Source organism: Telopea speciosissima, chromosome 1, assembly GCF_018873765.1.
Source record: "Telopea speciosissima isolate NSW1024214 ecotype Mountain lineage chromosome 1, Tspe_v1, whole genome shotgun sequence".
NCBI lineage: Eukaryota > Viridiplantae > Streptophyta > Magnoliopsida > Proteales > Proteaceae > Telopea > Telopea speciosissima.
The window spans coordinates 80,490,389-80,504,622 of record NC_057916.1 but is presented as its reverse complement, the minus strand read 5'-3'; the positions used below and the strand labels follow the sequence as shown (position 1 = coordinate 80,504,622).

At 41.5% G+C, this 14,234-nt stretch overlaps 1 protein-coding gene, 1 non-coding gene and 1 pseudogene across 2 annotated transcripts; 1 reads left to right on the top strand and 2 right to left on the bottom strand.

Annotated features, from left to right (window-relative positions):
• Positions 1–646: 646 nt before the first annotated feature.
• Positions 647–4,668, bottom strand: LOC122655408 (cytochrome P450 86A22-like). The gene is made up of 2 exons (XM_043849605.1): positions 4,664–4,668; positions 647–2,282 (listed from the first exon to the last, which is right to left on the bottom strand). Exon 2 carries the CDS (start codon positions 2,261–2,263, stop codon positions 647–649), a length of 1,617 nt encoding a protein of 538 aa, XP_043705540.1. The 5' UTR covers positions 2,264–2,282; positions 4,664–4,668.
• A 6,312-nt stretch (positions 4,669–10,980) lies between these two features.
• On the top strand, positions 10,981–11,056 carry LOC122649280. Its single transcript, XR_006331246.1, has one exon. It is a non-coding gene; the product is annotated as a small nucleolar RNA U31b (small nucleolar RNA).
• A 1,748-nt stretch (positions 11,057–12,804) lies between these two features.
• On the bottom strand, positions 12,805–13,227 carry LOC122642850 (annotated as a pseudogene).
• Positions 13,228–14,234: the final 1,007 nt, after the last annotated feature.

Below are 14,234 nucleotides of genomic sequence, written 5' to 3'. Positions count from 1 at the left end.
AGGCAGGGGGTGAGGTCGTCATTTTTAGCCCCCTATGAGAGGAACCTATGAACCTAACTGTGCAGGGAACCTGAGAGGAGTTAAGTCCAACAAGAAGTTGAGAAGGACGAGAAGTCGAGAACCAAGATCAAATAATGTGCCTCAATCTCATAAGAGATGTTTTAGGTAGATAATTCGATGCCTATTTCATTAACCAATTCAGATCTTCTTCGGAACAGCTGCCCATAGCGGCTTGTGCTGCGTAGACTAAGCCGCATGCGCAATGATCGCATTACCCCCACTCGGGTAAGGCAGTCTTTATGCGTGTGACTCAGTTTGTGCCGCTCAGACTGTTATGAGGCAATGCACCGTAGAGGATCAGGATCTAACTTCCGAATAATAAATAGGGTATAGATTCCACGTACATAATAAAAACGATCACGCACACTCCTCAATACATACGGTGACACTACTAACAACATACGATAGTAACTAACTTCCACATCCACACGTGAACTCAATAACCCACGTCTTACACCACTTTGCATGAACCATGCACTAACCACGTACTCATGCACTTAAGTCTTAACACCACCAAAGACCAAACTCTCCTCAGGATATTCTTTAGTCCTTATTCCTTTAATTAGCAGCGGCAACGACCATCTGATCAACCGCGTGCGTCGGAGTTGCCGTTATCGACGGCTGCTCCTTCCTTGCGAATTGCGGCGGCAATGTCCATGAGATCCCTATGGTGCACATTTACCTTCAACCCATTTTTCATGAATAGAGTCAACGACATCTTCTGCTCCACGCGGTGCCCTGGTGCTAACGTCAACCGGTGCCTGAGCAACACCGCGGTGGCGATGGACTTCATTTGCATATAAGCCAAGTCCTTCCCTAAACAGATCCTGGGCCCTGCATTGAACGCCATGAACTTGAACTCATCCTTCACTTTGTAACTCTTCTCGTCCGGTGACAACCACCTCTCCGGCCGGAATTTCATGCAGTCTTCCCCCCACGTCCACTCCATCCTCCCCACTGAGTACATCGAGTAAATTATCTTCGAACCCGCCGGTACGAATGTGCCGTCCGGTAACACATCGTCTGTAACCACGTGTTTCCAGCCTTGTGGCCCCGACGGATACAACCGGAGGGTTTCCGACAAGGCTGCTTTCAGGTAGACCAGCCGATCAAACTCGTCGAACACCAACGGCTCCTCCAACCACTTTGACATGTCATCGCCACGTGTTTCCATAAGAACCGTGCAGATCTCACGCAAGATCTTCTTCTCCACTTTTGGGTTCAGTGTCAGCAACCAGAAGAACCAGCTTAGCGCCACTGCTGATGTGTCTCGTCCAGCTAGGATGAAGCTGAGTACCTGGTCTTGTAGAAAGGAGTCCGAGTAGTCTTCTTTCGTATTCATGAACCTGGATAGCATGTCATCGTGTGGGTTCCCCTTCTCTTCCGCCGCGAGATTCTGCTGCAACTCCAGCTTACGTGTCTCGATGACATTGGATAGGTATTTGTCCATGTGGCGGATGCTCTGGCTCAGGGTAACCTCTTGCCCCAGCCGAAGCCATTTCTTGAACTTCCATATGACTTGGGGCAAGATGAACCGCTGCAGGGTGGCCTCGGTGGCTCGGTCAAATGCTGATGCGAACCGGTTCTCTGGTAGACAGGGGGACAGGGTGTGAGGGTCCTTACCGAAAGTTAGTCCACATATGTTATCGAAGGTTAATCGGAGGAGGAGGTCCTGAAGATCCACGATCTTCGATTCCTCTTGGACAGTTTTAAGGATTGGGCAGAGCCGCAGCTTGATGGCCCGGTTCACCCACCGATCCATGACTTGTTGCAGTCTCCGGGGGATGAACTCAAGCGCGGCCCTCTTCCTCTGAACTAACCACGTGTCACCGTCGGAGTTGAAGATGCCTTCGCCAAATAAATCGTGGAACACGGCTTGCGCGGTGGGGCCCTTTGGGTAATTGTTGAAGCGGATCTTTAATATGTGCTCTAGGTTTTTGGGATCGCATGTGACAGGCACCAAGCCTTGTTTTCGCACCAGGAAGGGAATAGGACAGATGCAGCTTTGGCACGTGCCACCATACGAGCGGAGATTCTCGGTAATCCAATCATGCAAGCGGTCGTAGTTTTGGATCACCCCCGGGAGACTACCTAGTAAAGGCCACACCCGTGGGCCCCTCAGCGAACGCGAGATAAAGATAAACCACAGTAAATATGCGGCCATGGCAGCAACTAAGAACAGTATAGCCGTTGATGTCTCCATTGTGATCAGAAGAAGTGGACTCCGCACCACCATAAAAACTCTTAACGTCTTCGTCTTTCCCACAGGACTATTATCGTCTCTAAATCTCGTTGTTGGAAAGCTTTGATCTGCAGGAGAGGGGTGATGACTGTTAAGGAAACATGAGATGGAAATGTGAAGTGTGAGAGTGGAGTACAGATAATAGAATGATTTATAGGAAAAAGCAGAGGCAATGAGGATGGCAGTTTATTGATTGCACCATATTCAAGTCTCTTTCCATTTCGCTTTTTAACAGTTGAGATCCACCATTAAATGCCATCAAAGGTTGTTGGGAATCTCACAAAAGACCATATAATTTGTGAATTTTCGTTATCCCTTCTAATTTCTGACATGGGGGCAGAAATAACTATCCTATCCCCTGCCCAAAAACACTGTTAAAGATGAGTCCACTCCCCCTTATTAGAAGAATTGAAAATGCCCACGAATTGGAGGTGATAATTATTCATAATTTGTTGGGGTTCCATGCAAAATGCAGAATAGTCCCACATCATATGTGAATAAAAAATGTGCGTGTGTGTGTGTGTGTGGGGGGGGGGGGGTAGGGTAGGGTGGGGGTACATGGGCACTTTCTTCTTAATAGTTTGTGTTTGAGGATGAGTTTTACTTAAATCCCTAACAATCAAAGCCAAGGTTGTGGAAAGGTCAGGGTGTGACAGTTCGACGTGATCTTGGATGCACCTATATAAGGGGAGATGAGGAAGATCTTGATTCTCCTTAAAAACTAACTTTTGAAGATGAGTTTTACCCAAATCCCTAATATAATTTTCTTTCTTCCTCCCTAACTCTTTCCCTTTTTTATCATTTCTCATGCAAAAGCTCACCTATCTTTGCATGTCCATCTTTTATCCATGCATGTAATGAATGAAGTATGAAAATAAATAAAACTAATTAATGAAGTATGGAAATAAATAATGACTTTTGAGGTTGAGGTCTATTCAATTCCCTAACACAATTATCTTTTGTCCTTCCTCACTCTTTTCCTTTTCCATCATCTCTCATGTAAAAGCTCACCGCTCACGTACTTATGCTGGATAGGAGGTCATCTTATATCCATGTATTAAATGAAGTATGTCATCTTATATTCATGCATTTAATGAAGTATGGAAATAAATAAAACCAATTAAGACTGGGCTCATTCAAGAATTGAATAAAGTGGGCCCTTTTAACTTAGTAGTAGATACGACGTTAATCATCAGTTCAAATCCAACAAATGGCTTTTCCACGAAACTCCAATTGCTAGCACGATCTTGGATCCACGCCAACTTGGTTCTAACATCCTCGTATCTCTGATTTCTCAAGTTTCTTATGAACAATGGAACCATTATCATTGTAGTTGGTGAACTTGATGTTGAGGAAGAATGCATCTTGCTTGATTCGCAAGATTGGTTCACTGGTGATTTCCCTGTTAGATTAAATTGATCTGAATAGGGACAAAATTCCAAAAGCCAGGATCTCCATAGGACGTTCAAGAACACAATCAAATAAATAATAGAAAATAGGGATAGAACCACTGACCTTGTTTCGCATCCATAGTGATGATGATTGCAGTGGAAAATAAAGAACAAAGATCTAGGTGCTTCCCCTCTATTCCCAAAGTAACTAGCCTGATGAAAATACCGAATGCGCAGGGACGACGAACATTAAATATCTCCCTCTCTTTCAAGAATGCACTCCTCAATAGTAATTGAGAATAATAAGTTGTGATGGGTAGAGGGGGGACCTAGCTCTCCTTATATAGTAATCCCTATAGGGTCTGACTCATCACAGTCCCAATAGGAATCTATTTGGCCCACACTAAGCCAGTCCACATTAGACTTCTAATATAACTTAATGACCCCACTTTATTAGACCAAAACCCTAATTAGCTTGATTTAGGGATTTAATTATGTCCATATAGAGTTTTATTAGAACTAAAATTCTAATATTCCCTATCTTGATAAAGGGACTCACATAACGAAAAGAAAGAGAACAAAGGGTGGTGATGGGGCCTATCATGTTCGCTATGACCTTTTAGCTTAGATAGATAGGATATATATTATAGGCCAAATGTTTTCTGTGCCACAGAGCGGGCTACGTCCAAACACATGGGGTGGGCGACATGACTACCTTGCCCCTCTGAATGGGGGTCCATGTGTCTGGGCGTAGCCTACGCTGCGGCATAGAGAACATCAGCCCTATATTATATATCAAAAAATAATTAACCCATCTAATATATCAAAAAAATAACACCATCAATGGCTAATTGACATGTGATAAAGATAATGCCACAAGTAAAACTAGAAGTGGTACAAACCCCAAGGGACTCCACCTCCCCATGCAAAAAAGGCTGCACACTCCACCTCCCTCTAGGAGAGGGTGGACTGGAAAAAGCTCCTGTCCTGCAGTGGCGGGAGTGGTGGGAGCTGGAGCGTCCAGCCCAGCTAAACGACAGGAAAAACAGGGGTGGGGTGGTCCCCACCTATGAAATGACCACCCCACCCCTGTTTTTTCTATCGTTTAACTGGGTTGGACGCTCCAGTTCCCGCCACTGCAGGACAGGAGCCGAATCTGTAACTATGCATTCTCTCTCTCGCTCTATTTCTCTCCTCATTTTTCTTAATAAAATAGTTAGCAACTACACTATTTGATCCCCCAAAATAAATATCCTAGATCTCTGACGCTTCAAATGCTGTTTCATGGAATTTGTCCTAAAACTTATTTTCTTTCATAGGCACACAGCTCATCGAAAGATCGTTGATCCAAAGCTTTTTGCTGATGAAAAGTGGCTTATCTTGAAGGAACCTGTTCCTATCATATTCCATGAAAATTAATTTCGTCAAAAGCACCTCTTTGGGCTCCTATAATCTCCCAGTTTTGTAATTATTGGGGAACTTTTATTCTTCTTACCTGGATGCCAACGTATTATTGTAGAGAGATGAGAGGATCGGATCTGGAGATGGATCCACCATGTACCTCTGAAAGGGAAGATGCAACGCGTGGTCATAGATAGACAATGTACGTACCTATCAGAATACATCACTTTTCTATCACAAGAGGACGTATCTAATAAAAAATGGGAATCGCCACCTAGGTGAAGGCCTAAGAGCCAAGACACATCTCTCCTAGGGATCTCCATATTTTGCACGCGCAGACTCGATGCCTCAATGGTGATTTTGAACTCCTCTCACCCGTCTTATTAGGGGTGTCAATTCTAGGCCTGACCCAGCAGTCCGATCAAGCCCACCCGGTTAAAACCTAGCCCAGTCCGAATGTTAAATGTGTCGGACTCAAGTCTGACACGTTTATAATCAGGTGATCTCGGTGTGGGGTTCTAGCCCGTTGGACACCCGATCAGGCCGATTATTTAGAAGCCCCACCTAGCCTGATCCTTTAATATTTTTTTTTCCCTATCTCAAACTATGCATGAATGGATAAATTTTAAACAAAAGCATCACCAGGAAACTATGGAAAAAACCACAACATCCTATTAGTACAGTTAATTCCCCCCTTTTCAAGACTTATAGTAGTCAATTTCACAAAGAGGAAGTGCCCAAGGATATTTCATATCAAACATTGTTTCTTTGGATGATGAACCGAAACTATGGTTTTACACATCTTTCAAAGTCATTCCTTGTGTTATACCCTTATCCCATGGCATATTTCTGTGTCCAGCTCCAAGCAGTTGTCTCATACTTGTTCCGATCAGAATTGTACATTTGAGCAATCTCAATAATTTGACAAATAAATCAGTAGAGAGAAGGAAGAAAAGGGTGATTCGGTTGGGGAAGGAGAGGATGGGATTGTTGATAGAGGTGTTGGAAGTAGTACCTTCGTTGTTTATGGTACAAGTGAGAGTGGGGAGTGGGGAAGGAGGAGTACAGTTGGTGGAGTTGCAGTGGGGAGAGCTGAAAGTGGAGCTTGAAGACATGGTCCAGATCTTCTACAGCGCGGGCTGCCCGTCCTGTCGTGCTGCGCAGATACAAGGCGGCACGTGTTGACCGCCTTACTCCTGCTCGAGCGCCTTGCCCGAGTGGGGGTAAGGCGGTCATTGCGTGTGGCCTTGTGTCTGTGCAGCACAGGCAGGACAGGGCAGCACACCGTAGAAAATCTGTGTTGACACAAGGATGCAGTCCGAGAGCTTTCCACTTACCCATCCTTAATTTGGTGGGGTCTGGCTTTTCTAAAAAAAGATATAAGTTAATAGCACTATCGCTCCTATTGATATTTAAAGGGGAAATTTCTTAGATCTACGAGATTAAAAAAAGAATTGCATGATAAGTATATTTTATATTTATTTTACATCCATAAATTTACTTTTTGAAAAGATTTACCCAATCTCCAAATTAGTTAGTACCCGTCCCGCCCAAAAAAAAATAAAAATTAAACTTCCTAATATAACCTTTGACTCACTTTTTTCCCTAAAAAGAAACTACAGATAATGTTTAATAGCTTAACCGTTTGCACTTTGCACAACTCAAATTTTTTTCCCTATAAAAAGCTAAAGATACTGCTTAATAGCTTATCTATTTGCACTTTGCATTTATTTGGTGGGAAACTTGCAGAAACTAGCAAAAGTGGTGCTCGCTAGGTGCTTACCCTCTTCTCGTTATCCCTCTTTCACTCCCTGTTTTAATCATCTAGTGGTTACCACACGTAAAAGGGAGATGTACATGGTTGGGATTAAGGCTCTAATTATTTATGAAATAACCAAAACTGGATCTCTTCAAAGATGTGTGCTGCGTGGTTGGATTTCTTAAAATGGTTCCCTTAGCTAGAAGAATGTATTCTTCAGTTTCCATGTTAATTCTTGGACCATTTAGGGAGAAAAAAATTTGATATTCCTGAAGGAAAAAAGAAAAAAAAGAAAAAAAAAAATCCAAACCTCTACAAGGAAGAAAAAAAAAAAAAAAAAAAAAAGAAACGGCAACAAGGACAAAGAAAGTGAGAGAGAGCCAATACTCATCGGCACTGGTGAAGATGATTAATGAGTGGAAGAGGGATAACGAGATAGAGGGAAGCACCTACCCGACTTCTACTAGTCTTGCAAGTTTCTCGCCAAATAAATAGAAAAGGGAATTCAATAAGTTGTGCAAACGGTTACACTATTAAGCATTATCTTTAGCTTTTTTTTAAGGAAAAAAGTGAGTCAAAGGGTATATTAGGAAATTTAATTATATTTTTTTTGTTGGGCGGGACGGGCACTAACTAATTTGGAGATTAGGTAAATCTTTTCAAAATGTAAATTTATGGATGTAAAACAAATTTAAAATATACTTGTCTTATAATTCTTTTTTTAATCTCATAGATCTAAGAAATTTCCCCATATTTAAACTACTACTTTTGAATATGTTGGATGGTACTCTTGATCATAGAAGAAGAACTCGATCGAAACCTGTTGAAACCACAAAGTTAACTCAGTTTCGTAGGTTTTCGAGACGAGTTGAAGGGTGATTTTAAGGTTTCGATCGAAATTCGATGGTTTTGACTGATTTAGACCTAGATGTTGGTAATTTCGCAAGTTTCAACACTTATATCCATCGAAACTTGGGGAAACCTGGCTCGAAAGCAGTACAGATACTTAAATATGGTAGTAACCAGAAAAAAACACTAGGACAAACACTTTTTTATGCCTAATACCATTTAGTGTTTTTATTTCATTTTTGTATTTGTATTTTGGAAAAATTACACTGCCACCCCCTGAGGTTTGTACTAAATACAGAACGATCCCCTATGTTTCTAAATTATAAAACCGCCCCCCTGAATTTTCACTCCGTTAGTTAAGTGTTATTGTGTTGGTTAAGTTTTCTCTCAAATGACTAATACACCCTTCAGAGTGTGAGTTTACTATTTTCCCCATAGGGCATCTCTAATCCTCAAAAATAACTTCTGGACCTCAAAACCAAGGTTCGAGTTAGCCTGGAGAAAATTCCAAGTTTTGATCGAAATATAGTCGAAATCGAGATGAACTCGATTTTTGATTGATCGAAACCTAGTCAAAACCCAAGTTTAAAATCTTACTCTTGATAATGAATTGGGTCTCATTCATCTCTTCATGAGAGAGGAGAGACATTAAAGCTAGAGCACAGGGAGAGGAGTACAGGTGGAAGAGACAAAGTAGAGAGGGTGGAGATGAGACTGGAGAGCTATCAAAAAACCCTTTTTATTAAGAACCCCAAAGGGTTTGATCCATTGGTGATTTCGTCAACCTTGGGGCGACTTAGACATTAAATATCTATATGTTTTGTTTCATGAATAATGTAGGGCATTCGATGCCTATTTCATTAACTTCCGAATAATAAATAGGGTATAGATTGCCCAACACCTCCCCACTTCCCACACTCTCCATAACTATCCCACGTGCATAAAATAACGACCACACTCTCCTACATACGATAACACTACTAACAACAAACAATAGTACCTAACTTCCACATGTGATAATTCAATAATCCACGTCTTACACCACTTTCCATGAACCATGCACTAACTATGTACTCATGGATTTTTATCCTCTTACTTACACTGGCCGTATTTGATGCCAAGTACATCTAACAAAAGAGACAGAAATGACTATCTTATCCCTTGTTCGAGCACACTACCCGAGGTGGGATCCACCTCCCTCTATTAGATGTACTTGACGTCAAGTACGAAGAGGATAAAAATTTCATACTCATGCACTTAAGTCTTGACACCACCAAAGACCAAACACTCCTTAGGGTAGTGTTTAATCCTTATTCCTTTGTACGTAAGATTATTTGATAAGATTGATGCCCAACTGGCTGAAGGATTCTTAGCCTTGGAGTGTCGTACTTGTGAGACAGAGGTGGTGAAAGAGTAAGAAAAAAAAAATGAAAAAGAAAAAAAAAAAAGACAAGAAAGGTTGAGTTTGGATTTTGGGCTCCGGTGAGAGAGATGGGAGGATAATACATTTCCATACCTTCCCCTTGGGATTATTATCTAGGCAACAATTGGAAATATTATTTAAAGTAAACCCTCAAGGCCTCAATCGTCCCCACCTAATTCTTGATTTTGGGTTTAATTTCAAATCTCCTCCCTTGTCATACATGGCTGAATGAGGCCAGCTGGCTACAGTCTTACATTTACCACCTAACCAGTTGTCAAAAGTTGTCAGTACACATCACTAGACAAATCATGGCTTGTGTACAATTATGAAAATACCCTTGTGCTATGAACCACTATCAAAAATCATATTGTTCCAATCTGGAACTGACTGTCCATATGTCAAACATATCAATTAATGATTATCATAAACATATCCGGTCCTATCATAACATATCAACGCATTGTGTGAAATTACCAGAATGCCCTTGGCATATAAAATAAGCTCAAATCAATCTGTATGACTTTTAACACCTCTCCAACTTATCAAACACATCCAAACACATCAGGTTCATATTGTACCACATTAGTACACTCAAAAAATTACAATAATGCCCTTCGGCATCCAAACAAGCTCAATTACTCTGTCAATACACCTCCAAAACACCAACAAAGACAGGAAATACCTCAACTAACACAATGTTTCTAACAATGATAACACACAACTGTTCCAAAGGCCTAATCTTATTCATGAAACAGAAAATATAGATATTTTAATCTCTTTAAAAATCAGAAAAAGAAAAGAAATATAAACATAAAATGGGTTTTTGATAGTTCTCCGGTCTCATCTTCCACCCTCTCTACTTTGTCTCTTACATCTGTACTTCTTTCCTTTGCTTTAGAGACCCAATTCGTTATCATTACTACCATCCAACATATACAACAGTAGTAGTTTAAATATCAATAGTGGCGATAGTACTAGTAACCCATATCTTTTTTTGAGAAAATTACTCCCCGCTCCTTTCGATTATGCCCGAATGACAACCCCACCCTTGCATATTGAGTAATAGCTCTCCCCTCTCTTAAAATCAAAAGATTCAAATCAATTCTGTGAAAAATCGTTGTTAAGTATTAGAAAAAGACTATATTACCCCCTTCTTCTTCCTCCTCCTGCAACCCCTTTCCTGCAACTCCACCCCCACCTTGCTGCCAACGCAACAAGGGTTTTGGAGTGAAGAAGGGATTCTCTGTCAGACTGTCACCAAAGGATTATTAATTTTCTTTCTGTAATCTTTTCATCAAAGAGAGAGAGAGAGAGAGAGAGAGAGAGGAGATTAGAATTGGTAACTAAATGAATTAGTAGATTACAAAGAGATTTACCATTAATGACGTTGATGGCAACTCATAAAGATAGAGAGAGAAAGAGAGAATTCTGTAGGGTAATAACTAACGAGATGGAATGGAATGAGATCGGGTCCTCGGATGCAGCGACTAAAATGGCGAGAGTGCTTTATCAATGCTAGAAGCGGGTTTCGTTTTTTGTGAATTTCTTTTTAATGTTAAATAGAGATTTAGGGTAATTTACACATACCACCCCCGAGGTTTGACGAAAGTATGATTTTATCCCTCAGTTTTGGAAAATCTATGTACTCCCTGAGATTTACAAACGGTAACAAATAAATCCATTCCGTCAGTTTATGACTAACAGTGTTAAAATCAAAAGATAAAATGATAAAAGTGCCCCTTCAAAAAAAAAAAAAAAAAAAAAAAAAAACCTTGCAACTCATCTTCTCCAAATCGATTGGGACAGATGAGTTGCAGGTATCCTTATAGGGAACACCTTGGAAATCAATTCGGAAGAACATGATGAGGTTATTTATCGCCCTAGTCTTTCACGCATCCATAGTGATTGATACTCTTATTCACATCTGATTCTTCATTAGATGTTATTGGCAACGATTCCGCCAGTCTTGAGGATTCGATCGATGAACTCGCCGGCAATGAAACTAGACACGATGATGAAATCAAATGTGCCATCTAGGTTCGAGTTCTGTCGCTCGGCTTCGAATCAGAGACGAGATCCATGTCGTGGGCTTTCAAGAACTAGGCACCGTGAGTTGTAATGTCGTCGCCATCGCCATGTCGGATCACAAAGAGGGCTTTGTGGCCCGATTTGAAGAGACCCTCGCTGGTTAAGTCGTGAAGGAGTACAAGCAACAATGATTCATCATGGATGCGAGACTCAGAGGTTACAGAACTGTAAGTTAAGGAAGAATCCCGAATGACCATTGATCCAAGCCAGGGAGAAGTGATAATGGCCAAAGCCAGAAGCACCGATCGAGCAACAACCTTAAGAACCCTTGAATCGGGTAGCTTAATTATGAGCTGATCGTGACGAGTCACAGTGATCCCACCTCTATGCAGGTGCTTGATCCTACACTGGATGATGGCAGGTCGAAATCTTGGAACCAACCCCATTTCTTCTTCTTCAAAATTTCTACTTTGAAGTGTCGAGAATTCGATCTGAATTCTTCAGATTGCAAGTGAGGAAGGGAAGTAGAGAGAGTGTTGCAGCTTTTGCTGGTAAATGGGCTTTTTGGTTTTACAGGCGACGATGATGACATCAGAGAAAGAAAGAAACTAGGGGACAGGCGAGAGGAGAGGGAAGAGAAGTTAGCGGTGTGGTATCCACCCACGAGGGCCACTCGAGTGCGACGGCGTCCGATTTCTTGGTGGCCAACAAGTCGAGGACTGCGGTTGTGTTGCTGGTACCGGGTAGCAAGTTCGCTAGGGTTGCTTCTCTTGTGGCAAAGCTTAAACTGTCTCGCCTTCCTAAGGGCACTTTGTAATCTGGGCCCCCGGACTGCAAATTTTTAGGAAAAGTGTTAGGGTTTCACACTAGCTCTTAAGGATGAGTTCAGAGAAGATAAGATTTACCAGAAAAACGGAATCACGGTCAGCAAGAGCGGGATCCACATCCTCTACTTTCAAAAGTGGCGCTTCCATTCTACTTCCGTGTGCTACAAGGGCGCCAGCTGGACTGACAGCAATCTATCGGTCAATATTGCAGGATTTCAAATTAAAGTTAAAATCACATGGGATTTGTTTGAACCCACTTTAAACCTAAACCCAAAACCAAACCCACCCGACCGGTTCAAAAATTTCAAACCAACCCTTTTCACTCATTCTCACACTCATCTAGATTCCGCTCGGATCGGGCTCTTTTTCTTCTCAGTCTAACTCCGAAGGTGAATGCCCAAATCGACTTATCCATCTAAATCCCCAAAAACAAAATCCCCATTCCGTGTTTTGAATCCCTTGTTTAGATGGCAAGTATAACGGAGATGAATCCAGATTTAGTGACTGAGGAAGCAAGGCATTGAAGCAATGGAAGGGAAATTAAAAAAACTCCAAAACTTAAAGGTTAGGTTTTTGAAATCTAATTCAATTCGTTGGTAGAAAATTCTGATAATGGGAAATGAAAAAAAAGAAGATAAACCCATCCATATTCGAGCGCGTCAAGGTTAAACTTTCATAGCGATGAATCTTGCTTTATTTTTTTGGGTTAAAAAAGAAAGAAAGCTTCTCTGAATAAAAACTAAAAGGGAGTGATCTTCCGAAGTTTGTATTCTTCAAAGCAAGTAACAAAATTTCTGTAAAAGTAACAATTCTATCTCTAAATTCATCCAACCCTACACCTTGATGTCATACTTCCTCATTGGGAAGTACCGTTATTGCTTTTCTTCCCGAGGTGTTTTTAAGGATTCCTGGTGCTTAGTCAAGCGTTTTCTAATGGCTCTGGTTTTCTTCGGACGAAGATCAAGCGGTAGGAACTTCTTCTCTTGTAGGTTTCCCTCAGAGCCACTTTTTGCTTCTGCGAGTCAAGACCTGTGCAATTGAGAACCTAACCACCTTGATCTTAGAAAGTTTGTTAGGTGCACCACCAGTGACCTTCGCAACTCGGGGCAGAGTGAGTTCTGCTTTCAGATCTTTCAACTAGTTCAATAGATCTGTCTTCGACTTTCCTCTGAGCTCGTGAACCTTAATCCTCGCCATGGCTGCGGCTCTCCCTTGCTACTCCACCTCTCTAACTCTTGCCTTCAATCGTTCAATGGAGGCGATGAATCTTGCTTCCGCCTGCCATGATTTTGATCATTCAATGGTTCTTTTACAGATAATAAAGGATTATTTGGGTTAAATTGTAACTATCATTTAAAGAATGCCCAAATCTTCAAATTTCATTGGTTAGGAGTTGTCTCTATCAACTATTGCAATTGGTTTTTCTCCTGAAGATGTTGAGAACACGGAGAAGATTGGGGTAGAAATCCGAAGAGGGAGAGAAGTCTTAGTGGTAAAGTTTAAAGTTGAAATCCTGATTCACCATGGATTCTTTCATTCATAAGTGTGGTTGTTAAACACACTTTATATTTCTCAAATTCTCATATAGGTTCACACCCACAGAGAGATTTAAAAATCGTCAAAAGCCCACAATCTGGATGATAAGAGTTTTAAAAGAGATGCTTGTATGTTTCTTTCATCCGTTGCAGGAAGGGAGCGATGGAGGTTTTTGGGGATTTAGATGGATAAGCTCGATTTGGGCATTCACCTTCAGAGCTCGACGGAGAAGAAGAGCGGAATCCAGATGACTGTGAGAGTAGTGAAATGGGTTGGTTTGAAAATTTTGAACTGATCGGGTGGGTTTGGTTTTGGGTTTAGGTTTAAGGTGGGTTCAAACAAATCCCATGTGGTTTTAACTTTAATTTGAAATCCTGCAATATTGACCGTTAGATTGCTATCAGTCCAGCTGGCGCCCTTGTAGCGTATGGAAGTAGGATGGAAGCGCCACTTTTGGAAGTAGAGGATGTGGCGCGTCAAAGTGCTCTTGGACTAGGGCTTGGAGGTCGTTGATGATCTCAAACGCCTTAGTTCTCAGGGTTAAGTTGGGTGGTTGTTCCTGCTCGCTTGGGCCGCTTGTTGAACCATCCAGCAACACTGAAGCATCACATCCTTGCAATTGCAATGTTTCACCCACATCATTCATCACATCACCCATTAATTTACCTACTAACTACTTTATAGATTTGAAATTAAAGCGGAGAAGAAGAAGAGGATT